This window comes from Thalassophryne amazonica, chromosome 1, assembly GCF_902500255.1.
Source record: "Thalassophryne amazonica chromosome 1, fThaAma1.1, whole genome shotgun sequence".
NCBI lineage: Eukaryota > Metazoa > Chordata > Actinopteri > Batrachoidiformes > Batrachoididae > Thalassophryne > Thalassophryne amazonica.
Window position 1 is genome coordinate 2,309,573 of NC_047103.1, and position 15,197 is coordinate 2,324,769.

General features: G+C 49.3%; 1 protein-coding gene across 1 annotated transcript in view; it reads left to right on the forward strand.

Annotated features, from left to right (window-relative positions):
* The first annotated feature begins 750 nt into the window (after positions 1 to 750).
* Positions 751 to 15,197, forward strand: part of lama1 (laminin, alpha 1) — a 309,926-nt gene continuing 295,479 nt past the window's right edge. The window contains 3 exon segments of the mRNA XM_034180072.1: positions 751 to 1,702; positions 8,848 to 9,018; positions 9,686 to 9,798. Coding sequence (XP_034035963.1) covers positions 751 to 1,702; positions 8,848 to 9,018; positions 9,686 to 9,798 — 1,236 coding nt within the window.

The following is a 15,197-nucleotide window of genomic DNA, read 5'->3' on the forward strand; positions in this document are numbered from 1 at the left end:
GGGGCCTCCCTTACCAAAAAGTAGTACTGATAAGTATATAAAAAGTAAACTGGAAGTATACTTGAAACATACTTGCATGTACTACTTTTTGGTAAGGGCTGGCTAGCTGTAGAATTTTCCACGGTGCGGAGCCGAGTCTCCAATTCGCCCAGCCTGGCCTCCAAAGCTACGAATAAGCTACACTTATTACAAGTACCATTACTGCTAAAGGAGGCTGAGGAATAACTAAACATTTCACACCCAGAGCAGAAAAGTGTGGGAGAGACAGGAGAAGCCGCCATGCTAAACCTGCTAAGAGCTAGTAGCTGCGCTAAGCTAGCGGATTCCTAAAAACACGCAAAGTGAATAATGTGTAAATAATTTAGAGGTGATTCAGCAGAGGGAGTGCTTTAGTTAAGGCACGTGAAGATTACACTGTGAAACAAATCGTTATCTAGGTACATAGATCAATCTAACTGCGCAGATTAAACAGCTAACAGATACAGCAAAACACCGCTGTGCTCCGGAACAGGATGTGATACAATACCGCAGTGAGAGCCAACCACTGCTGGTGGTTGGCAGCGAGTACTACAGTGCACTGGCACAGTGATGTACTGAAACATGTATTTCCTTACAGTATACTGTGGTACAGTATATAGTATAGTCAGACAGTAATTCCTGTCAACATTTACATACTATAATGTCAGAAAAGGTAATGACCTGTTCTCTTCTCTAAATCTTTGGATTCTGGTGGACTCAGTGAATCTACTGATGTTTGGTTGGACTCTTTGTCGTCCTCCCTCAGGCTCATACTGTGCACAAGAACACGGTCAATTCATCAGATGTTACTGTTCTTTGTCTTCACTGACCTCCTCCTTCTCCACCTCCTCCACCTCCTCTCACACCATCTCCTCCACCTCCTCTCACACCACTTCCTCTCACACCATCTCCTCCACCTCCTCTCACACCATCTGCTCCACCTCCTCTCACACCACTTCCTCTCACACCATCTCCTCCACCTCCTCTCACACCACTTCCTCTCACACTATCTCCTCCACCTCCTCTCACACCACTTCCTCTCACACCATCTCCTCCATCTCCTCCACCTCCTCTCACACCACCTCCTCTCACACCATCTCCTCCACCTCCTCTCACACCATCTCCTCCACCTCCTCTCACACCACCTCCTCTCACACCATCTCCTCCACCTCCTCTCACACCACCTCCTCTCACACCATCTCCTCCATCTCCTCCACTTCCTCTCACACCATCTCCCCTACCTCCTCTCACACCATCTCCTCCACCTCCTCTCACACCACTTCATCTCACACCATCTCCTCCATCTCCTCCACTTCCTCTCACACCATCTCCTCCACCTCCTCTACCTCCTCTCACACCATCTCCTCCACCTCCTCTCACACCACCTCCTCTCACACCATCTCCTCCATCTCCTCCACTTCCTCTCACACCATCTCCCCTACCTCCTCTCACACCATCTACTCCACCTCCTCTCACACCACTTCATCTCACACCATCTCCTCCATCTCCTCCACTTCCTCTCACACCATCTCCTCCACCTCCTCTCACACCACTTCCTCTCACACCATCTCCTCCATCTCCTCTACCTCCTCTCACACCATCTCCTCCACCTCCTCTCACACCACTTCCTCTCACACCATCTCCTCCACTTCCTCTCACCCCATCTCCTGTAAGAAATCTTGGAGTCATTTTTGATCAGGATATGTCATTCAAAGTCATCTTATCTTAGGGACCTCATAGTACCATATCACCCCAATAGAGCACTTCGCTCTCAGACTGCAGGCTTACTTGTAGTTCCTAGGGTTTGTAAGAGTAGAATGGGAGGCAGAGCCTTCAGCTTTCAGGCTCCTCTCCTGTGGAACCAGCTCCCAATTCAGATCAGGGAGACAGACACCCTCTCTACTTTTAAGATTAGGCTTAAAACTTTCCTTTTTGCTAAAGCTTATAGTTAGGGCTAGATCAGGTGACCCTGAACCATCCCTTAGTTATGCTGCTATAGACGTAGACTGCTGGGGGGTTCCCATGATGCACTGAGTGTTTCTTTCTCTTTTTGCTCTGTATGCACCACTCTGCATTTAATCATTAGTGATCGATCTCTGCTCCCCTCCACAGCATGTCTTTTTCCTGGTTCTCTCCCTCAGCCCCAACCAGTCCCAGCAGAAGACTGCCCCTCCCTGAGCCTGGTTCTGCTGGAGGTTTCTTCCTGTTAAAAGGGAGTTTTTCCTTCCCACTGTAGCCAAGTGCTTGCTCACAGGGGGTCGTTTTGACCGTTGGGGTTTTTCCGTAATTATTGTATGGCTTTGCCTTACAATATAAAGCGCCTTGGGGCAACTGTTTGTTGTGATTTGGCGCTATATAAATAAAATTGATTGATTGATAGTGAGTGAGTGAGAGAGCGAGCGAGCGAGCGAGGCAGTGAGTGAGTGAACGAGCGAGGCATTGAGTGAGTGAGCGAGTGAGTGAGTGAGAGAGAGCGAGGCAGTGAGTGAGTGAGCGAGGCAGTGAGTGAGTGAGCGAGGCAGTGAGTGAGCAGGAGAGCGAGGTACTGAGAGAGTGAGTGAGTGAGAGAGCGCGATAGTGAGAGAGTGAGTGAGCGAGCGAGCGAGGTAGTGAGAGAGTGAGTGAGAGAGTGAGTGAGTGAGTGAATGAGCCAGTGAGGTAGTGAGTGAGTGAGCGACCGAAGGAGGTAGTGCATGAGTGAGCGAGCAAGGGAGGTAGTGAGTGAGTGAGCGAGTGAGGAAGGTAGTGAGTGAGAGCGAGGCAGTGAGTGAGTGAGTGAGAGAGCGAGGCAGTGAATGAGCGAGAGAGCGAGGTAGTGAGTGAGAGAGTGAGAGAGCGAGGTAGTGAGTGAGAGAGTGAGTGAGTGAGATAGTGAGAGCAAGGCAGTGAGTGAGTGAGAGAGAGCAAGGCAGTGAGTGAGTGAGCGAGGCAGTGAGTGAGCGAGAGAGCGAGGTAGTGAGTGAGTGAGCGAGCCAGCGAGGTAGTGAGTGAGTGAGCGAGCGAAGGAGGTAGTGAGTGAGTGAGTGAGCAAGGCAGTGGAGTGAGTGAGTGAGAGAGCGAGGCAGTGAGTGAGTGAGGGAGAAAGAGAGAGCGAGGTAGTGAGTGAGTGAGGGAGAGCGAGGTACTGAGTGAGCGAGGCAGTGAATGAGTGAGTGAGGCAGTGAATGAGTGAGCGAGGCAGTGAGGGAGCGAGTGAGCGAGGCAGTGAGTGAGTGAGAGCGAAGTAGTGAGGGAGTGAGAGCGAGGCAGTGAGTGAGTGAGGGAGTGAGCGAGGCAGTGAATGAGTGAGGGAGTGAGTAAGTGAGTGAGGGAGTGAGCGAGCAAGTAAGTGAGTGAGGGAGTGAGCGAGTGAGTGAGAGAGCAAGGCAGTGAGTGAGTGAGTGAGTGAGCAAGGTAGAGAGGGAGTGAATGAGTGAGTGAGCGAGGCAGTGAGTGAATGAGGGAGTGAGTGAGAGCGAGGCAGTGAGTGAGTGAGTAAGAGAGCGAGGGAGTGAGCAAGTGAGTGAGCGAGTGAGTGAGAGAGCAAGGCAGTGAGTGAGTGAGCAAGGCAGTGAGTGAGAGAGCGAGTGAGTGAGTGAGTGAGGCAGTGAATAAGTGAGTGAGTGAATGAGAGAATGAGGTAGTGAGTGAGTGAGGTAGTGAGTGAGTGAGCGAGCAAAGGAGGTAGTGAGTGAGCGAGCGAGGGAGATCGTGAGTGAGCGAGCGAGGGAGATCGTGAGTGAGCGAGCGAGGGAGGTAATGAGTGAGGGAGGGAGCAAGTGAGGAAGGTAGTGAGTGAGTGACAGAGCGAGGTAGTGACTGAGAGAGCGAGGGAGTGAGTGAGTGAGTGAGTGAGGCAGTGAGTGAGTGAGTGAGTGAGTGAGAGCAAAGCAGTGAGTGAGTGAGTGAGAGCAAGGCAGTGAATGAGTGAGTGAGTGAGTGAGCGATGCAGTGAGTGAGTGAGAGAGCGAGGCAGTGAGTGAGTGAGTGAGTGAGTGAGTGAGAGAGCGAGGCAGTGAGTGAGTGAGTGAGGGAGTGATTGAGGCAGTAAATGAGTGAGTGAGTGAGGCAGTGAGTGAGTGAGCGAGGCAGTGAGTTAGTGAGTGAGAGAGCGAGGCAGTGAGTGAGTGAGTGAGTGAGTGAGTGAGAGAGCGAGGCAGTGAGTGAGTGAGTGAGGCAGTGAGTGAGTGAGTGAGAGAGCGAGGCAGTGAGTGAGTGAGTGAGGCAGTGAGTGAGTGAGTGAGTGAGAGCAAAGCAGTGAGTGAGTGAGTGAGTGAGGCAGTGAATGAGTGAGTGAGAGAGCGAGGCAGTGAGTGAGTGAGTGAGAGAGCAAGGCAGTGAGTGAGTGAGTGAGTGAGGCAGTGAGTGAGTGAGTGAGAGCAAAGCAGTGAGTGAGTGAGTGAGAGCGAGGCAGTGAGCGAGTTAGTGAGAGACCGGGGCAGTGAGTGAGAGAGTGAGTGAGTGAGGCATGTGAAAGTCAGCTTTGACACATGTGACATGAATCCAGTCCATAAGTTGGATGTATGTCCATATCCAGTAATGACAGGTCTTGTGCAAAGGGCGGGCACAGCGCTGGCTCCCATTCTCCTCTCCACATGTTTGCCCCCCAGACTTTTGGACATCAGGTGGCAATTGACCGCATTCGTCCGGCAGTTGGCGTGATTTATTGATAAAGTCAGTACATTCTGACAGCATTCTTTGGGTTTGTACTGTTCTCCAACTACCTTTCGACTGCCATCGTGCACGAATCATTTGAAGTGGGATCCGCCCACATTCTAAGCGGACATATCAAATCAAATCAATTTTATTTATATAGCGCCAAATCACAACAAACAGTTGCCCCAAGGCGCTTTATATTGTAAGGCAAGGCCATACAATAATTACAGAAAAACCCCAACGGTCAAAATGACCCCCTATGAGCAAGCACTTGGCGACAGTGGGAAGGAAAAACTCCCTTTTAACAGGAAGAAACCTCCAGCAGAACCAGACTCAGGGAGGGGCAGTCTTCTGCTGGGACTGGTTGGGGCTGAGGGAGAGAACCAGGAAAAAGACATGCTGTGGAGGGGAGCAGAGATCGATCACTAATGATTAAATGCAGAGTGGTGCATACAGAGCAAAAAGAGAAAGAAACAGTGCATCATGGGAACCCCCCAGCAGTCTAAGTCTATAGCAGCATAACTAAGGGATGGTTCAGGGTCACCTGATCCAGCCCTAACTATAAGCTTTAGCAAAAAGGAAGGTTTTAAGCCTAATCTTAAAAGTAGAGAGGGTGTCTGTCTCCCTGATCTGAATTGGGAGCTGGTTCCACAGGAGAGGAGCCTGAAAGCTAAAGGCTCTGCCTCCCATTCTACTCTTACAAACCCTAGGAACTACAAGTAAGCCTGCAGTCTGAGAGCGAAGCGCTCTATTGGGGTGATATGGTACTATGAGGTCCCTAAGATAAAATGGGACCTGATTATTCAAAACCTTATAAGTAAGAAGAAGAATTTTAAATTCTATTCTAGAATTAACAGGAAGCCAATGAAGAGAGGCCAACACGGGTGAGATATGCTCTCTCCTGCTAGATTTGTGGGGCCAAGTACAATAACTTCAGTTTTATCTGAATTTAAAAGCAGGAAATTAGAGGTCACCCATGTCTTTATGTCTGTAAGACAATCCTGCAGTTTAACTAATTGGTGTGTCCTCTGGCTTCATGGATAGATAAAGCTGGGTATCACTGTGTAACAATGAAAATTTAAGCAATGCTTTCTAATAATACTGCCTAAGGGAAGCATGTATAAAGTGAATAAAATTGGTCCTAGCACAGAACCTTGTGGAACTCATAGATAAATATGATTCAAACCACCACAGCGCAGTGCCTTTAATACCTATGGCATGCTCTAATCTCTGTAATAAAATTTTATGGTCAACAGTATCAAAAGCAGCACTGAGGTCTAACAGAACAAGCACAGAGATGAGTCCACTGTCTGAGGCCATAAGAAGATCATTTGTAACCTTCACTAATGCTGTTTCTGTACTATGATGAACCTGACTGAAACTCTTCAAATAGACCATTCCTCTGCAGATAACTCAGACAGAACAATCGGAGAGAAAGAGTCTAACCAAATACCAGCATCACTGAAAGCAGCCAAAGATAACGATATGTCTTTGGGATGGTTATGAGTAATTTTTTCTCTAATAGTTAACATTTTATTAGCAAAGACAGTCATGAAGTCATTACTAGTTAAAGTTAAAGGAATACTCAGCTCAATAGAGCTCTGACTCTTTGTCAGCCTGGCTACAGTGCTGAAAAGAAACCTGGGGTTGTTCTTATTTTCTTCGATTAGTGATGAGTAGTAAGATGTCCTAGCTTTTCGGAGGGCTTTTTTATAGAGCAATAGACTCTTTTTCCAGGCTAAGTGAAGATCTTCTAAATTAGTGAGACACCATTTCCTCTCCAACTTACGGGTTATCTGCTTTAAGCTGCGAGTTTGTGAGTTATACCACGGAGTCAGGCACTTCTGATTTTTCAGAGGAGCTACAGCATCCAAAGTTGTGCTCAATGAGGATGTAAAACTATTGACGAGATAATCTATCTCACTCACAGAGTTAAGTAGCTACTCTGAACCGTGTTAGTATATGGCATTGGAGAACATAACAAAGAAGGAATCATATCCTTAAACCTAGTTACAGCACTTTCAGAAAGACTTCTACTGTAATGAAACTTATTCCCCACTGCTGGGTAGTCCATTAAAGTAAATGTAAATGTTATTAAGAAATGATCAGACAGAAGGGAGTTTTCAGGGAATACTGTTAAGTCTTCACTTTCCATACCATAAGTCAGAACAAGATCTAAAGTGTGGTTAAAGTGGTGGGTGGACTCATTTACATTTTGAGCGAAGCCAATTGAGCCTAACAATAGATTAAATGCAGTGTTGAGGCTGTCAGACAAAAGTTGAGACTAAGTCAGACAAAAGGTCTGAAAATTCACAAAGAAACTCACAGTAACGACCAGGAGGACGATAGATAATAACAAATAAAATTGGTTTTTGGGACTTCCAATTTGGATGGACAAGACTAAGAGTCAAGCTTTCAAATGAATTAAAGCTCTGTCTGGGTCTTTGATTAATTAATAAGCTGGAATGGAAGATTGCTGCTAATCCTCCCCCTCGGCTCGTGCTACGAGCATTCTGACAGTTATTGTGACTCGGGGGTGTTGACTCATTTAAACTAACATATTCATCCTGCTGTAACCAGGTTTCTGTAAGGCAGAATAAATCAATATGTTGATCAATTATTATATCATTTACCAACAGGGACTTAGAAGAGAGAGCTAATGTTTAATAGACCACATTTAACTGTTTTAGTCTGTGGTGCAGTTGAAGGTGCTATATTATTTTTTCTTTTTGAATTTTTATGCTTAAATAGATTTTTACTGGTTGTTTGTGGTCTGGGAGCAGGCACCGTCTCTACGGGGATGGGGTAATGAGGGGATGGCAGGGGGAGAGAAGCTGCAGAGAGGTGTGTAAGACTACAACTCTGCTTCCTGGTCCCAACCCTGGATAGTCACGATTTGGAGGGTTTAATAAAACTGGCCAGATTTCTAGAAATGAGAGCTGCTCCATCCAAAGTGGGATGGTTGCCGTCTCTCCTAACAAGACCAGGTTTTCCCCAGAAGCTTTGCCAATTATCTATGAAGCCCACCTCATTTTTTGGACAGCACTCAGACAGCCAGCAATTCAAGGAGAACATGCGGCTAAACATGTCACTCCCGGTCCGATTGGGGAGGGGCCCAGAGAAAACTACAGAGTCCGACATTGTTTTTGCAAAGTTACACACCGATTCAATGTTAATTTTAGTGACCTTCGATTGGTGTAACCGGGTGTCATTACTGCCGACGTGAATTACAATCTTACCAAATTTACGCTTAGCCTTAGCCAGCAGTTTCAAATTTCCTTCAATGTCGCCTGCTTTGGCCCCCGGAAGACAATTGACTATGGTTGCTGGTGTCGCTAACTTCACATTTCTCAAAACAGAGTCGCCAATAACCAGAGTTTGAATCCTCGGTGGGTGTGTCGCCGAGTGGGGAAAAACGGTTAGAAATGTGAACGGGTTGGCGGTGTACAGGGGTTTTCTGTTTAGGACTACGCTTCCTCCTCACAGTCACCCAGTCGGCCTGCTTTCCCGGCTGTTCAGGATCTGCTGGGGGACAGCTAATGGCAGCTAAGCTACCTTGGTCTGCACCAACTACAGGGGCCTGGCTAGCTGTAGGATTTTCTAAGGTGCGGAGCCGAATCTCCAATTCGCCCAGCATTTGGTATGACATATGGCATTTGTACATGATTGTCCGAATGTCTGTCCCTCCTGACCGCACCTAGAAGTTTGGCCTTTTTCCCCCAGTTCAGCCTGATTCGCCTTCATTCGTGCTCAGTGTGACGGCGCCTGAATGATCACATCGTAATCTTTCAGATTCAAGAGAGAAAATAAGTTTGCATGCCTTAAAAGTGATACAGCTCATGTGTATAACTTTACATCACAGTTTAATTTTACTTCAACAGTGATGAAATGATCAAGAGTTTCATATAATTAAGCATAAAATATATAATAAATAAATAACTATAGGTAAAAATGCCAAATATAAGAAAATTATACATAAATAAAATGAGATTTAAAAATTGTTGAGGGTGGGTGTCTTTGAGACAATTTTTTGAAATGTTCCCATAGTTAGATTTTTCGATACTTTTGATATGTTATAGTATTTGAAATTTTTTACAAGATGCAGCAATCAGGACAGCGATTGCAGTTCGTGGCAGGTTGACCCCATTTTGCAGTATACTGACTATAACGGCGGCGTGCCACCATGTTTTTCAGGACTGTTTCCAGCCATCTCTAACCTGGCGACTGATGCACGGATCAGCAGTAACGCCACGTGTGGGAGCGCGGTACCCGAGGTGTACTGCAAGCTGGTGGAACACGTCCCAGAACAACAGATCCAGAACGCACACTGCCTCACGTGTGACGCCAAGTCCAGCAGCTCCAAAGGTACCGAGTCACTCACCGTCCTCTCAGGTGGCCACTAGCGCCACCATCAGGACAGAAACCCGCCAGAAGCACAGGGTTTGAGTGTGTAAATTGTTTCCTGTGCAGGGAGGAAGGAACTTTTAGGGGAATCCCCAGTGACATCACAGGGAAATCCTGGTAACAAAATCAAACACTGCTGCTCCTGAGGCTGAGAAAGTCTCACTTTTATTGCACAAATGCGACACGTGGTCGTAGCGCGCTAACTGATCCAGGCAAAACACAAAACCATGACCATTTTTGTCAATATTGTCGCTTTTATTTGGAGGGAAAAAGGGAGTGAACGATGGCCTCTCATTGGTCCTCATCAGTCAGCTGACATTATGCTAATTTTAGGCGTGTGGTTTCAGATTATTATGGTCTGTAGGATTTATACAGTAATGTTCTTTTCATTTTTTATGATTTACAGTGTTTTGTCAGAACTTTTACTTACAGTTGTTGTAAATAATCATTGATCTTACTATGCGTTTTACTTTGTAGTTTGTATGTTAACTGTTATGAAGAGAAATATTTCAAATTTCTTTTAGTTTTTTGTGGCGTTAATGAGGTAGTGCCATCAGTACTTCATGATACTGCAGTGCACACATGGTACTTCAAAACTGTGCTCACATCACTGATCTGTCTGTGGCAGAGAGACATCCGATCACTCACGCCATCGACGGAACCAACCAGTGGTGGCAGAGTCCTAGCATCAAGAACGGAGACCAGTTCCACTGGGTGACCATCACACTGGACCTGAAACAGGTGAGACAGCCGCAGACAGAGAGACAGACACACACAGACAGACGGTGACCATCACACTGGACCTGAAACAGGTGAGACAGCCGCAGACAGAGAGACAGACACACACAGACAGACGGTGATCATCACACTGGACCTGAAACAGGTGAGACAGCCGCAGACAGAGAGACAGACACACACACACACAGACGGTGACCATCACACTGGACCTGAAACAGGTGAGACAGCCGCAGACAGAGAGACAGACACACACAGACAGACGGTGACCATCACACTGGACCTGAAACAGGTGAGACAGCCGCAGACAGAGAGACAGACACACACAGACAGACGGTGACCATCACACTGGACCTGAAACAGGTGAGACAGCCGCAGACAGAGAGACAGACACACACAGACAGACGGTGATCATCACACTGGACCTGAAACAGGTGAGACAGCCGCAGACAGAGAGACAGACACACACAGACAGACGGTGACCATCACACTGGACCTGAAACAGGTGAGACAGCCGCAGACAGAGAGACAGACACACACAGACAGACGGTGATCATCACACTGGACCTGAAACAGGTGAGACAGCCGCAGACAGAGAGACAGACACACACACACACAGACGGTGACCATCACACTGGACCTGAAACAGGTGAGACAGCCGCAGACAGAGAGACAGACACACACAGACAGACGGTGACCATCACACTGGACCTGAAACAGGTGAGACAGCCGCAGACAGAGAGACAGACACACACACACAGACGGTGACCATCACACTGGACCTGAAACAGGTGAGACAGCCGCAGACAGAGAGACAGACACACACAGACAGACGGTGACCATCACACTGGACCTGAAACAGGTGAGACAGCCGCAGACAGAGAGACAGACACACACACACAGACGGTGACCATCACACTGGACCTGAAACAGGTGAGACAGCCGCAGACAGAGAGACAGACACATACAGACAGACGGTGACCATCACACTGGACCTGAAACAGGTGAGACAGCCGCAGACAGAGAGACAGACACATACAGACAGACGGTGACCATCACACTGGACCTGAAACAGGTGAGACAGCCGCAGACAGAGAGACAGACACACACAGCACAGACGGTGACCATCACACTGGACCTGAAACAGGTGAGACAGCCGCAGACAGAGAGACAGACACATACACACAGACGGTGACCATCACACTGGACCTGAAACAGGTGAGACAGCCGCAGACAGAGAGACAGACACATACAGACAGACGGTGACCATCACACTGGACCTGAAACAGGTGAGACAGCCGCAGACAGAGAGACAGACACACCCACACAGACAGACGGTGACCATCACACTGGACCTGAAACAGGTGAGACAGCCGCAGACAGAGAGACACACACGCGCACACACACACAGACGGTGACCATCACACTGGACCTGAAACAGGTGAGACAGCCGCAGACAGAGAGACAGACACACACAGACAGACGGTGACCATCACACTGGACCTGAAACAGGTGAGACAGCCGCAGACAGAGAGACACACACACACACACACACACACACACACACACAGACGGTGACCATCACACTGGACCTGAAACAGGTGAGACAGCCGCAGACAGAGAGACAGACACACACAGACAGACAGTGATCATCACACTGGACCTGAAACAGGTGAGACAGCCGCAGACAGAGAGACAGACACAGACAGACAGACGGTGACCATCACACTGGACCTGAAACAGGTGAGACAACCGCAGACAGAGAGACAGACACACACAGACAGACAGTGATCATCACACTGGACCTGAAACAGGTGAGACAGCCGCAGACAGAGAGACAGACACAGACAGACAGACGGTGACCATCACACTGGACCTGAAACAGGTGAGACAGCCGCAGACAGAGAGACAGACACACACAGACAGACGGTGACCATCACACTGGACCTGAAACAGGTGAGACAGCCGCAGACAGAGAGACAGACACACACAGACAGACGGTGACCATCACACTGGACCTGAAACAGGTGAGACAGCCGCAGACAGAGAGACAGACACACACAGACAGACGGTGATCATCACACTGGACCTGAAACAGGTGAGACAGCCGCAGACAGAGAGACAGACACACACAGACAGACGGTGACCATCACACTGGACCTGAAACAGGTGAGACAGCCGCAGACAGAGAGACAGACACACACAGACAGACGGTGATCATCACACTGGACCTGAAACAGGTGAGACAGCCGCAGACAGAGAGACAGACACACACACACACAGACGGTGACCATCACACTGGACCTGAAACAGGTGAGACAGCCGCAGACAGAGAGACAGACACACACAGACAGACGGTGACCATCACACTGGACCTGAAACAGGTGAGACAGCCGCAGACAGAGAGACAGACACACACACACAGACGGTGACCATCACACTGGACCTGAAACAGGTGAGACAGCCGCAGACAGAGAGACAGACACACACAGACAGACGGTGACCATCACACTGGACCTGAAACAGGTGAGACAGCCGCAGACAGAGAGACAGACACACACACACAGACGGTGACCATCACACTGGACCTGAAACAGGTGAGACAGCCGCAGACAGAGAGACAGACACATACAGACAGACGGTGACCATCACACTGGACCTGAAACAGGTGAGACAGCCGCAGACAGAGAGACAGACACACACAGACAGACGGTGACCATCACACTGGACCTGAAACAGGTGAGACAGCCGCAGACAGAGAGACACACACACGCGCACACACACACAGACGGTGACCATCACACTGGACCTGAAACAGGTGAGACAGCCGCAGACAGAGAGACAGACACACACAGACAGACGGTGACCATCACACTGGACCTGAAACAGGTGAGACAGCCGCAGACAGAGAGACACACACACACACACACACACACACACACAGACGGTGACCATCACACTGGACCTGAAACAGGTGAGACAGCCGCAGACAGAGAGACACACACACACACACACACACACACACACACACAGACGGTGACCATCACACTGGACCTGAAACAGGTGAGACAGCCGCAGACAGAGAGACAGACACACACAGACAGACAGTGATCATCACACTGGACCTGAAACAGGTGAGACAGCCGCAGACAGAGAGACAGACACAGACAGACAGACGGTGACCATCACACTGGACCTGAAACAGGTGAGACAACCGCAGACAGAGAGACAGACACACACAGACAGACAGTGATCATCACACTGGACCTGAAACAGGTGAGACAGCCGCAGACAGAGAGACAGACACAGACAGACAGACGGTGACCATCACACTGGACCTGAAACAGGTGAGACAGCCGCAGACAGAGAGACAGACACACACAGACAGACGGTGACCATCACACTGGACCTGAAACAGGTGAGACAGCCGCAGACAGAGAGACAGACACACACAGACAGACGGTGACCATCACACTGGACCTGAAACAGGTGAGACAGCCGCAGACAGAGAGACAGACACACACAGACAGACGGTGATCATCACACTGGACCTGAAACAGGTGAGACAGCCGCAGACAGAGAGACAGACACACACAGACAGACGGTGATCATCACACTGGACCTGAAACAGGTGAGACAGCCGCAGACAGAGAGACAGACACACACAGACAGTGATCATCACACTGGACCTGAAACAGGTGAGACAGCCGCAGACAGAGAGACAGACACAGACAGACAGACGGTGACCATCACACTGGACCTGAAACAGGTGAGACAGCCGCAGACAGAGAGACAGACACAGACACACAGACAGACGGTGACCATCACACTGGACCTGAAACAGGTGAGACAGCCGCAGACAGAGAGATAGACACACACAGACAGACGGTGACCATCACACTGGACCTGAAACAGGTGAGACAACCGCAGACAGAGAGACAGACACACACAGACAGACGGTGACCATCACACTGGACCTGAAACAGGTGAGACAGCCGCAGACAGAGAGACAGACACACACAGACAGACGGTGATCATCACACTGGACCTGAAACAGGTGAGACAGCCGCAGACAGAGAGACAGACACACACAGACAGAAAGACGGTGACCATCACACTGGACCTGAAACAGGTGAGACAGCCGCAGACAGAGAGACAGACACACACACAGACAGACAGACGGTGACCATCACACTGGACCTGAAACAGGTAAGACAGCCGCAGACAGAGAGACACACACACACAGACAGATGGTGACCATCACACTGGACCTGAAACAGGTAAGACAGCCGCAGACAGAGAGACACACACACACAGACAGATGGTGACCATCACACTGGACCTGAAACAGGTAAGACAGCCGCAGACAGAGAGACACACACACACAGACAGACGGTGACCATCACACTGGACCTAAAACAGGTGAGACAGCCGCAGACAGAGAGACAGACACATACAGACAGACGGTGACCATCACACTGGACCTGAAACAGGTGAGACAGCCGCAGACAGAGAGACAGACACACATACAGACAGACGGTGACCATCACACTGGACCTGAAACAGGTAAGACAGCCGCAGACAGAGAGACACACACACACAGACAGACGGTGACCATCACACTGGACCTAAAACAGGTGAGACAGCCGCAGACAGAGAGACAGACACATACAGACAGACGGTGACCATCACACTGGACCTGAAACAGGTGAGACAGCCGCAGACAGAGAGACAGACACACACAGACAGACGGTGACCATCACACTGGACCTGAAACAGGTGAGACAGCCGCAGACAGAGAGACACACACACACACACAGACGGTGACCATCACACTGGACCTGAAACAGGTGAGACAGCCGCAGACAGAGAGACAGACACACACAGACAGACGGTGACCATCACACTGGACCTGAAACAGGTGAGACAGCCGCAGACAGAGAGACACACACACACACACACACAGACGGTGACCATCACACTGGACCTGAAACAGGTGAGACAGCCGCAGACAGAGAGACAGACACACACAGACAGACGGTGACCATCACACTGGACCTGAAACAGGTGAGACAACCGCAGACAGAGAGACAGACACACACAGACAGACAGTGACCATCACACTGGACCTGAAACAGGTGAGACAGCCGCAGACAGAGAGACAGACACAGACAGACAGACAGTGACCATCACACTGGACCTGAAACAGGTGAGACAGCCGCAGACAGAGAGACAGACACACACAGACAGACGGTGACCATCACACTGGACCTGAAACAGGTGAGACAGCCGCAGACAGAGAGACAGACACACACAGACAGACGGTGACCATCACACTGGACCTGAAACAGGTGAGACAGCCGCAGACAGAGAGACAGACACACACAGACAGACGGTGATCATCA